The sequence below is a fragment of the Stenella coeruleoalba genome (genome assembly GCF_951394435.1).
Source record: "Stenella coeruleoalba genome assembly, chromosome: 16".
NCBI lineage: Eukaryota > Metazoa > Chordata > Mammalia > Artiodactyla > Delphinidae > Stenella > Stenella coeruleoalba.
Genome location: NC_137162.1, coordinates 30,453,092 through 30,465,422, shown reverse-complemented (window position 1 = coordinate 30,465,422; position 12,331 = coordinate 30,453,092). Strand labels below are relative to the sequence as shown.

General features: G+C 54.1%; 1 protein-coding gene across 1 annotated transcript in view; it reads right to left on the bottom strand.

Annotated features, from left to right (window-relative positions):
• Positions 1-7,087, bottom strand: part of SLIT1 (slit guidance ligand 1) — a 169,250-nt gene extending 162,163 nt beyond the window's left edge. The window contains exon 1 of the mRNA XM_079899903.1: positions 6,735-7,087. Within this exon, the coding sequence (XP_079756029.1) occupies positions 6,735-6,931 (197 nt within the window). The 5' untranslated portion in view covers positions 6,932-7,087. The remainder of the gene's footprint in view (positions 1-6,734) is intronic.
• Between the last annotated feature and the right edge of the window lie 5,244 nt (positions 7,088-12,331).

Genomic DNA, 12,331 nt, shown 5'->3' with positions numbered 1-12,331 from the left:
GAAGCTTTTAGAGGAAAAAAGTTATGCCTCCAATCTATTCTTAAATGGTTCAAGGAAAAAAGGTGTGTGTGCGTGTGTGTGTGTATAATATATGATAAAGCAAAGGGGGCAAAATATAAACAATTGAGTCTGGATACGGGATATACTTTTGTTGCAACTTTTCTGTCAGTTTGAAATTATAACAAAATTTAAAATTACAGTGAACACAAGGAATCTTTTGGGGTGATGAAAATATTCTAAAATTGGACTGTGGTGATGTTTGCACAACTAGATTTGTTAAACATCGCTGAATAGTAAAAAAAAAAATTATTATAAAATTTTACACACACACACACACACACACACACACACACACACCCTCGGATGGCTCCCCATTCCCCAGCCACATGGCCTGAGCCTACCCATTACTTTAATCTTCTCTCTCAGAACTCACCAGCACAAATGTTCACCCCACCAGCTGGATCTCCTTCCCAAACGTACGGCACTCACCTCTGGATGCCCCCAGATTCCCTTGCCCTGGCTTCACCGCTCACTCACCTAATTCCTGCCCAACCTTCAAGGCCCAGTTCAAATCCCACCTCCCCATCACTCTAGGGATACAACTCCTCCTCCATGTCTCACTCCCATCTCCTCATCTCTAACATTGATGGAGTACTTTCTACGTGCCAACGTTATTCTAACCACGCCTACATGGACAATTTCATTTGAACTCACAGCCCTACAAGGTAAATGCTACGTTGCTCCCATTTTACAGATGAGGAAATTGAGTCACTCATGAGTCAGCCAAGATCTCTCAGGTGGTAGGTGATGAAGGCGAGATTCAAACCGGGCCATTCTCACAGCAAAGGCTGCGCTGGTAGCCGCTGTGCTCTACGTCCCTATGGGCATCCTTACACATTTGTTCTTTCGCAGACAGACCTTTCTCCCCACCAGGCCACAAGCTCCCAGAGGAGCGAGTCCATATCCTGGACCTCTGCAGACACTCTGCACATGGCAGGTGCCCAACAGCTGTTTGTCCACGGCAGGCTGGGATCCAGAGAGAAGGGGAGGGAATCTCGAGCTCAAAAAGAGGAGCCAATTCTCCACCCCGAGCACAGCCCAGCTCCCTGGCTACTGCCCAAGGCCCGGCCGTCATCTGCTCTGGGTAATAAGTATTTGTATGGCGATAATTACAGCATTTGGGAAGCAAATCCCATTAAGCAAGAGCCCTGCCGAGCTGCTAATGCCGGCACAGAACTGAGACAGCAGCTCAGCCAAGCTCCCGTCTGCTCCCAATAACGCGGGGGCTGCCTGTCCCCGCCGCCCTTCAGCCGGCCCCCAAAGAGCACAGCCGCCCCTGCTGGCAGCAGCGGGCAGCCTGGGCCACCGCAGCCAGCCCCCTGCCTCCGAGAGGGGGCACCGTGAAAGGGGCAGCTCGGTCTCCGTGTGCCCCAAGGTTCCCCGGGGATCCAGAGCGCCCAGTGGCTGCCTGATGAAGGAATAGAGAGCAGGGCCGTGCTGGGATCCGGCCTTGAGTGGCACCCAAGTTCCTTTCACAGCCCTGCAATTCTCTGTCACCTTAATAACAATAATAATACTACCACTTACTGGGCACTTGCTGTGTGCCAGGCCCAGTGCAAAGTGCTTCTCCCAGCATCACCACATTTAATCCTTAGGACCACCATCTGAAGCAGGTCCTGTCATCATCCCCATTTTATGGGCAAGGAAATGGGGGCCTGAGAAGTCACACTTTCCTCCAGAGCACTTATCCCATTTTGCAATTACATGATTCTCCTCCTATTGTGTCATTCATCTCCATCTCTCCTGCTGGACTAAAACTCGGAGAGAGAGGCGCGGTTTCCATTTCTGTCCGGGACTATTCATTCGGCACCATGCAGACCTTCAAGAGACAGCTATCTGTTGAATGAGTGAATTAAACCCCATACCTTGCCCAAGGTCCCCCCAGCTGCTGAATGGCAGAGAGGGACTAAAAAGCCAAGCAGTCTGGCTCCAGAGCCATCCACCCTGCAGAGACTCCCTGCATGACACTGACCCGCGCCTTGTCTCCAAACCCTAAGGGACGCGGGACAGTCCAGGGAAGGAGCGTTCTGAGAGCCAGACCCCAGCTTGCAGTCCGGCCAACACTCAAATGCTTGCCCCCCACCGCCCTCTCTCCTGCCCCACCTGAACCCTCAAGCCTTTAGCCTGAGCTTCTCAAATAGTAACACTAAGAGTCACAAAGCATTTTCACACACATAGAATGAGTGAGTCCTGGCAAAAACCCTATAAGGTAGTAGGTATCACTCTCCCCGGAGGCAGAACACCCACCATGTGCCAAACACGCCTGCAGGCCCTCTACACGCATGCACTCACTTAGTCCTCACCATCAACCTGCAACCGTCATCCCCTTTTACAGATGGGGAAACTGGGTCTCAGGTCACATGGAGTGGCAGCACCGGGCCGTACCACCAGTCACTCAGAGCCCAGCAATAAGCCCAGTGCACCTGCTACTAGAGACACGAGCTTCACCAGGAGGCAACTCCCCCTGCACCACGTGCGTCTCTACTGCCGGAGCCCATCGAGTCCTGCTCAGAGAGCCCAGGCCGGCCAGGCCCCGGTGGCAGACGTGGCTTCTGTCTGGCCCTCTGACCCCTCTCACCGCAGCCACCATCCAATCAATGTTTGGAATTCCAACCAGGCTCCCAGACAATCAGCCTGGGGGTGCCCTGGGCAGCCTTCCTTGGTCAAAACCACCCACCCCCATTGAACAGGGCCTCCAGACTCGGGGCTAAGCTGGGAGAAGGCATGGGCTTCCCAGGCCTCAGCAGCGGGCAGGGAGCTAGGGCAGTGGACAAACTGGCCAGGAGGCAAGGGGACATACCGAGGAAGGCAGGAGTGTAGGCCCCCATGGCCCAAAGAGCAGCAGAAAGTGCTGGACCTGGAGGCAAACAGAAGCCAGCAGGCCTCCCAGGGCCCTCTCTCCATACTCAGGCCTCTCTCCTCTCTGCATCCTACACCCACAAGAGGCATCCGCGGCAAGCCTGGAATACAAGTGTCCAGGGTGGAGGGGAGAAGTGGTGTCCACACATACTGCACTCTCTCATCACACTCTCCTAAACACTCTAGTCCAAAAGATTTTTTAAGTTAGAAAAAAAAAAAATCCAACTGAAAGGTCCTTGAGTAGAAGAAAAAATGATAGTGGCCATGGCTGGGCCCCTCTGAGTCTGGGCCCTGCAAAGAGACAAGCCCCCAGGCCTCCTCTACCACACTCCCAACCTTGCACTGGACTTCAGTTGTTCCACTGCAGTGAATTATTCAGCAACCCTTCCCCACCCGCCCAACAGCCCCACAGTCCCTCTGGCTGAGCCAATTTCCTCAACAGCTCTGGAGCCTGCACAGTCTCTTCCCAGAAGGCCCTGCAGCAAACCAGTGACAATTTCTTCCCACGTGGGGAGACGGGCTGGACCCGGAGTTATGGAATATATGATCATAAAGTTGCTGGGCCTCACAGGCTGCCGGGGAAACTGCCCAGAAGACAAAAGGCGAACGAATGCACAGCTGCGGTCTATAAAAATTTCACAGCCTCGGAAGAAGCCACTGTTTCAGGCTCTGATACTGCACGACACCCATATTGATTAGAGAGAGCATATGCCACAGTTATTTTGAGCCTGCTCAAGGCCTCTTTTCAGGATGTTCTTTTCCTCTTCAAATGGCTCTTTCGCGGCCTGCCTGTTGAAAAGGCAGGCTCCCTCTGCTTTCTCCAGCCTTTCCCAATCCAAGAAGTTTTGCACACAGCAAAGGTCAGACCTGATGACTTATCCCTGGATCTGAACCCTGAAGTCTCTAAAGGAAAAATCCAGATAGAGAAAGGCCTTCCTGACCCTTCCCAACCTTCCCAGTCTCAAATCCCATCACATTCCACTCCACAGCATGTTTCAGCCCCAGGGCAAAGCTGGTCCGTTCTCCCAGCAGGCCGGCCACACTCCCATCTTCAAGCTTTTTGCTCCTGCATGCCCTGTCTGGGCTGCCTGCCCTCTTGGGCAAGCCCCAATTTTACTTGGCAAAATCCGACCCAACCACTATTGAGTCCCAAAGTACCTTCATAAAATGGTCCATCCCCTGGAAGCTCCTTCACCCCAGAAAAGAGCTTCTAATCCCAAAGCTTCCTCCCCACAGCCCCATTACACTGCCAGAGCTTACAGTTAGGTGCACCTGCCCAGTCCTCTCAACTGTACATCCCTTCAGGGCAGGGACTTGCTCACTCCCAGCTGGAGCCTCAGCACCAGGGCAGTTACGGGCTCCACAAACACTTGCTGAATTAAGTAACAAGACTCTTCTCCTGATCCTATGATAATAATGGCCCTCAGCAAGCATCATAATGTACCAAGAACTTCCCATACATTACCTTCAGTCCTCACAAGAACCAGAGACCTTACGTATCAGCAGCCTCATTTTCCTGATAGAAAGCAACTAAGGCTCAGAGAAGTTAAGTCACTTGCCCAAGGTCACACAGCAAATAACTAACTTTACACCGGGAAATTTCACTTCCATCTCACTCTGATTGCAAAAGAGCTAAAGAGTTCATCAAAGTCAAAACAGACACTACCCTCAAAACTAAAGGTGGAGAGAGAGCAAGAAATGAAATGACTTCAAAATTCAGATCCAAAAGCAAAGGAGAGGGGCTAAAATTCTCAGACCTAGGCCGCTACCAGGGTAACAGCTGCAGGAGAATTGCCCCGAGGACAAGGCAAAGGAACAGAGATGAGGTCCAGAAGGAACATGGAGGGTGACCCTGCAGCCTCAGGGGTCCTTTAGACAGATTTCTGACCCTCCGTCCCTCTCCAGGGCCACACAGGATCCCCAAGGAATCTGTTTGTTCCAACTTCTCCCCATGCAGTGCCACAACACACACACATACACACACACACACACACACACACACACACACACACACACACACACACACACACACACACACACACACACACACTGATTCCCACCTAGATTGCAAATTTTCTGAAACCTCCAAGGGAATTTTTCAGTCTCAGCCAAGAAGGGTCTGGGGCAAACGTGCTAATTGCTGACCTTGGTACGGAGTTTGATCCAGGACACAGTTCTTCCCAGGGCCAGATTTCTGCCTCTGACCAGCCGAGAGTCATGAAAATGTGCTCAAAAGTTCTCAAAATCTGTACGCCTTTCCTGAGAGCCACTGCAGGGACCCAGGAGTGTGAGAAGGAGAAGGCAGATTTCAAAGGGGCCAGCAGCCTCCTCCGAAGTCCAGCTCAAAAATCCCCCAAAGGCAGCCACCTCCGCAAGCGGCACAAAGGCCCTTCATGAGGGACTTCCCAAGCGGCACAGTGGTTAAGAATCCGCCTGCCAATGCAGGGGACACGGGTTCAAGCCCTGGTCCGGGAAGATCCCACGTGCCGCAGAGCAACTGAGCCCATGAGCCACAACTACTGAGCCTGTGCTCTAGAGCCTGTGAGCCACAACTAGCGAAGCCCATGGGCCTAGAGCCCGTGCTCCGCAACAAGAGAAGCCACCACCATGAGAAGCCCTGCATCACAACAAGAGTAGCCCCCGCTCGCCGTAACTAGAGAAAGCCCGCACGAAGCAACGAAGACCCAACGCAGCCAAAAAATAAATTAATAAATAATAAAAATTTTTAAATAAAAGACCCTGCATGAGACCAAAAATCTGCACACACAGCCCATGTACATGGGCTCTCCCAGGCTCACACTACTGAGGTGACACCACAGATACCAGGAATTCATGCAGATACACATTCTGCAAAAGAATCTGGGAAAACAAATTATATATGTCTATAAACACACACACATGCTAATCCCACCCCCCCCCACACACACACACACATTCTACAAAATTTGGTGAGTCAAGAAAGGGCCAAGTTTTCTCAAGAATTTAGAAGTGAGTGACAACAGCGTAAGAGAAATGATGGTTTTCATGACTTATCATGGGCAATATCTTTAACCTCGTATCTCCCACTCCAAGCTCCCGACCTCTCAGCATTATTTACGGGCTCCTTGTCCAGGTCATATCTACCCCTCTCTGTGTGCTGAATGTAACATACCAAGGCTCAAACCCAAATCCCTCAGGTCCACTGTCTGCCTGGGTTGGGGATGGCTGGATGTGTAGTAGGAGACAAATGCCTCACATCTGGAAGGAAAAAATTCTAAGACTCTGAGGCAAACAATGGGGAGAAAGGGGGAGACTAGGACCTTCAACTCCATCCCATCCTGCTGCCCATCACCAGCCTACAAGCCCTCAGAGCCCAAATGCACACCTCCCACTCAGAACACAGCCCAAGCCCCATGTGCCCAAATGGAGACATGGTGCCTGGTGCGTGTGAGCTTCCCTCCTGGGTGCCAGGAAGGCTTTCTGGCACCAATTCCCAGACACCCTGGAGAAATAAAGTGCTGGCGCAGTGGGAAGGCCTGCCGTGCTGAGCGCAGGGTGCAGGTGTGAGGATGGGAGCTGGCAGCCCGCGAGGGCCCAGGTGTGAGGATGGGAGCTGGCAGCCCCGCGAGGGCCCTCTGAATCCCGAGAAAGGGAAACATTGGCGCTCCTGGCTCCTGGCTTCTGGCTCGGGAAGGACCCTGGCAAGCACTGACTCATTTATTGGCTGCAGAGCCCAGGCCCCTACGGTCCTGCCCCCACCTTTAGCCCTGAATTGCATCGGGGTGGAAGGGCAACCTCGAGGCTCCCCGCGGGCTGCGGATGAGGGCCATACTCACAGGCGCTCCGTGTTCCGTGGAATGTTCTTGGGGACGGCCTGCAGCCCCGTGCCGTGGCAGTCCACCGTGGTGCCGGTGCAGGTGCAGAGGGCGGGGCACGCCGTGGCGCCCAGGCGCCACGCGGCTGCCCACAGCAGCAGCCAGAGCTCGGGCCGGACAAGCCCCGCCGAGGGCCCCCTCCAGGTCGTCAGCGCCATGGTGCCCGCACCGCGTCCCGCTTGCTTGCCAGACGGCAGCAGCCGCTTACCATCCCCGTCCGGGGTGGCCTCCAGGTGCAGTCCCGGGGCAGAGCCACCGAAGAGACCGCGGGTTTGTACGCTGCGCCCTTGCGGGCTGGGTGGCACCTTGCTCCTCCAAGCGACGGCGCCTGTGCGCGGACGAAGGGAGGGCGCCTCGGGCGGAGGGCGCTCGGCTCCTCTCCGGTTTCTCGCGGGCTGCGTCTCCCTCCCTCTCTCCAGCTCCCAACTGACTACTGCGAGGAGGAAAATGGGCAGGCCCCGCGCGCGCACGCACCCCGCGCGCACACACACACACACACACACACACACACACACTCACACTCACACCCGCACGCTCGCTCCCACCCAGCAGTCATCCATCAATCGAAAAGCACACAACCAGAGCCAGACTCCTCCTCCCCTCCCCGCCCCCGCCTCCCGACGACCACTCGGCTGCCGCTGCTAGCAGCTTACACTTTCAAAGGTGGAACCTCCGAGAGTGGGCAGGGGCTGCGGGGGGAGGGGAGCACACAGTTGGACCCGTCAGGTCGCGACCCTCTCCAGCTCTCTCTACACACACACACACACACACACGCACACGCACACGCACACGCACACACACAGAGCGAGGATGCGCACACTTAGACGCACGCACCCGGCTCCCGCAGTCCCAGCTGCTGGTCCAGAGAGGGGGGAGGGGATCTTATTTTGCTGCCTGGACCCCTTCCCCAGGCCACAGACACGCTCTCCCCGACGGCTGAAACGGTTCTAGGGCCCCACCAGACTTGCTTTTTCAATTCTTGGTGAAAGGAAGCCCCGAGCCCCAGGTGACCTCTCCAAGCCACCTACTTCACTTAGCCTGGGACCTTGAGGGTGGAACAAGAGCACTGGGCGGAGGGGGCTGGGGGGTGGGCGGTGCACCAAAGCCCTCGGCCCAGCAAGCCTCCTCCCTTCCATCAACGCAGTCTCTGACAAGATGGCAGCAACCCCACTTCTCCAAGGGGACTCCCCCCAGAGTGATAGTGACCCTGATTTGAACAGTTGCACAGCCGGGAGATGTTATTTCTGCCCATCGGGCTACCCTGGCTTCCCAGAATATCAGTGGGGTTTGGAAATCCAGCAGACACCCTAGTGTGCTCACACCAGGGTTCCTCCATTTGTGACAGGTGAAAACAGATGAAAACGAATATTCAGTCCTGTCATGAAAGGACCACTGAGAAGGCCAGGAAAGGGCTTGAAGAGAAGCACCACAGGCCACCCACATCAGACCCTGGGCTTTCACAGTCCTCTAGGCAGGCACTTTGCTCACTGTGAGACCGATATGGTCATGGGTGTGAACAGGAAATCCAGGTGGAGAGAGGATTGACCTCAACCCAAAAAAGATAAGGACCTCTGCCAAATCAAGGAGAGCTGTGGTTTGTTGGTACCATAGGACCCATACATTGTTTGTCCATCAGTTGGGGCCCCTGTCAAGGCTGCTTAGAGCCCAGCAAGAAGAGTAGTTGAACAGGTCAAGAAGCACTTCGAAGTCAGAAAAACAAATACCGTATGCTAACGCATATATGGAAACTAAAAAAGCGGTACTGATGAGCCTAGTGGCAGGGCAGGAATAAAGAGGCAGATGTAGAGAACAGACTTGAGGACACAGAGAGGGGGAAGGGTAAGCTGGGATGAAGTGAGAGAGTAGCATGGACATATACACACTACCAAATGTGAAATGGATGGCTAGTGGAAGCTGCTGCATAGTACAGGGAGATCAGCTCGATCTCTTCTTTGTGACGACCTAGAGGGGTGGGATAGGGAGGGTGGGAGGGAAGCTCAAGAGGGAGGGGATATGGGGATATATGTATACATATGGCTCTTCACTTTGTTGTACAGTAGAAACTGACACAACATTGTGAAGCAATTATACTCCAATAAAGATGTGAAAAATATAAAATAAAAACTTTTGGGAAGATGGAAAAAAAAAAAAAGAAGAACTTCCCCTCACAGGTGGTGGCTACCTGGGTTTCTCCTTGGGAAAAAAACCAGAAGGAAAAGGTGGCTGGTCCAGGAGGTGCCAGGGGTAAGCACAGCACAGTACAGTCTGTCAGAGCTGGTGATGTGGTACCGAAAGACCCCACAAGATTAAAGCTTCCTCACCCACCAGGTACCAAAAGCCTCAGAGGTTTTCTTCATTTTTCTTTTCCATCTTGATGAAAAATTTGCAGTATCTCTACTGTCATAAACAGATAGAACCGGGGCCAGTACGTTATAACTAATGTGGCTGATTTTATGGGCTTCTGACAGTTCTTTTGAAAGTTTTCACAGTTTTATCTATGACCTCTAACTAGGGCCATGGGTCCTGGAGCACCAATTCAATGACAGTTCAGGGGGAGGGGGCTTTCTCAGGGGTCCCTGTGTGGTGTGATCTTAGGGAACCCTTCCACAAGTCAAGCCAGGGCTGCCTGCCGTCTGCAAGGGCCTCCTCTCCCCTCTCCTTCACGAATTCCTTCTTCCCCGCCACTCCACAGGGCGCTCAGCCCTTTTCCTCTCCCTGGCCCTCCCCAGCTGCCTCAGGCGGAGTTAAGTCCCCCAGCCTGCTGCTCTGTTTATCCCCTCTTAGCTGGAGCTCTGTTTACACATGTGGCTCCTTCCCTGACCCTCCTCCTGGGGCAAAGCCTTCCCCCACTCCCCACCCCTCACGGCTTCCTCATCTCCTCACTTTGGCACTTAACCCAGCACCTGGCATTTAGTAGGCCTGTCACAGCCGGCACTCAGACCATCGAAGGCATCTGGTCTCCAACCTTCGGCTCCAGCGGTGCCTCCCTGGCCCCATGACCTCAGAGGGCTCCTCGGAAGCCAGGACCCATGTGGGGAGGACGAGAGTGTTGATTAATGGGCAACATGCCCTGGGGGCTTCAGACTGGCAGGGTGGAGGAGAGGCAAGAGGGGTGGGAGCAGACGGGGGGGGGGGGGGGGGGCTGGAAGATTAGCTCTGCCAGTGACTCCTGAGAGCCAGCCGCTGCCCTAGAAGCTTCCAGACTAGGATGGACAGTGAGTCCCAAGCAGGCCTTGAGCCAAATTGTCACCGCCTGGCAAGGCCTGGCCTTTCCTTTAAAGGGGAGAAGGAAGGAGGGCTCCTCAGAGCCAGGACAAAGACTCCCCCTGCCAGCCCATCATGGGAGGCCCTGCCCCAGCAGCCGGGGAGCTCCCCAACTTGGCTCCCGTCCCCAGTTCCTCCACCCCAGAACCTGGACGGCTCCCCGACTGGGGAAGCAGATCACCGTGAACTAACGCAGCTCATTAACGTTCCCAGCACATTTCCTCCTTAAACAGCCACCTGACCAGCAACACCCCTGCCATCCCACCCCCCTTGCTTTTTCAGCTTCCTCTCGCATGCCCCTCCCTCTGTTGGATCTCCCTACCCCCTGCCTACAGCCGGGCCACCTGCTCCCTCTGCACGGGTGGGGAAGAGGCAGGCCTGTCACACTGCTTCTGCCAGGAAGGCCCCTCCAAGCCCCGCTCTGCCCACTGGCCACCAGCAGGGCGACCCCCCAGGGGAAACTTGGGGCTGGGTCTCTCCAACCCAGGGGTGTGAGCCTCCTCTGAATCCCCTCAGTGTCACATGCTCAGGACTTGAGGGGCCCCTCCTGCCTGTGACTCAGGGAGAAAATGCCCTCCTTCCAGCTTTCTGCACCACCAGCCCCTCTGGAGCACAAGAAGGTGGAGAGCCTGGGTGAGGCTCACCTTGGTTTGGATTTCCAAACTACACAAGGCAAGAATGAGACAGAATGCCTGCTATTTGAGCATTCATTGAACACCAATTATTGACTATCTATGTACTAGGTACATTGTACTGGGACTCAGCAATTCAACAGGGAATACGAATGGCCCTGGCCCACAGTGAGCTGACGGTCCAGCAGGGGAACAGAAAGAAAACCCCACTCAGCATGATAAGTTTGGTAACAGGGAATGTGGAAGTGCAGAGAAGCCAGAGTGTAGGACACGGGGTAAGGCTGGAAGACTTCCTGGAAGAAGAGGCAGTTGAGCTTAGTCTTGAAGGATAAATAGGCATTGGCGGGCAACAAAGAGGAAGAAAGCCTTTCTGGCCAAAGAGAACTGCGAGAGGTAAGGCACACAGCAGCAGCATCCTCAGTGGCTGAGTTGCAGCAAGTTCTGTAAGGCTGGTGCACGGCAGGGGGTTCAGGTGGGGAGTGATGGCAAGAGGTCAGAGAGCTGATGCGGGCACATCCCAGAGGCCCTGGTGCAGCCATTCTCTGGTTTATTGGGCTTTCAGAATCTCCTGGCCTGTCCCTGTGCCCAAGCACATGCCTATATATGTGTGTGTTTGGAATGCACTATCCCTCAAATGAGAGACAGTGGCTTCCAGGGAGGGGCCTGGGTAGTGGTAGGGGGATAGTTTCAGCACATGTCATTGTTGTTGTTGTTTTCCTACTGTTTGGATTTGTTTACCTGTGTAGTATGACCTAACCCCCCATTACCACCTATACATTGTTTTAATCCCCAGGGATGCTTATTATAAATGCCTATTCCTAGGACCCACCCAAGACTTTAATCAGAATCTTCTCTGTTAGCAAGCTGGAGGGTGAGGCAGTATGATGCTGATGCAGGTGGTTCCAGAAACCATGCTCTAAGAATCAAGGCCTAGTGTGCTGAGTTAATGAGTTTGAACTTGGACCTGAAAACTCTGGGGAGCCATTGAAGGAAGGGCCTGGCAGGAACAAAGGGTCTGAGGCCTGCCTGCCTCCCTCCTCCTCTCCAGCTTCCACACGCTTTTAGTGAGGATGAGACACATCAAAGAGGAAGATAGCCACAGGGGAATGGAGAGGGACAACTGGAGCCAGGTGACACTGGTTACACTAGCTTCAATCACAAGATGCCAGAGCTGGAAAGAGATTAATAAATGATCAAATCCAAACACCACTGACCAGCTGGTGGCCCAGAGGCAACCAGCCTAACCTCACAAAGGAGTTGCAGGGGTGAGCCGTGAATGAGGCTGGATCTTGCTCTGCTAGGCCCACACCTGGGTAGAACCCGGCATCCACTCCATCCTGGGCTCTCCTCCTGACCCTGTCACTCTCACAGGGACTGAGGAAGCAGGAGTCCCTGGAAGGTCATAGCAGCAGAACTCAGGATATTTTAGCTTTCATCTCTAACCCCCTTGATGTACTCAAGTTTGAAGGAGGCTGGACCACTTGAGGCTGTCAATGACAAAGCCTGAAGCTGGGACACACTCCTAGACTTAAGATCAGTGGCCTTTATAGAAGCCACCATATGCATCCAGGACAGCTCTGGCAGATGAGAAGCACCGGGGGCAAGAGAGAAGCAAAGCGGGGAGGGGAAGAGAGAAGAGGAGAGGAAAGGGAGAGAGCAGGG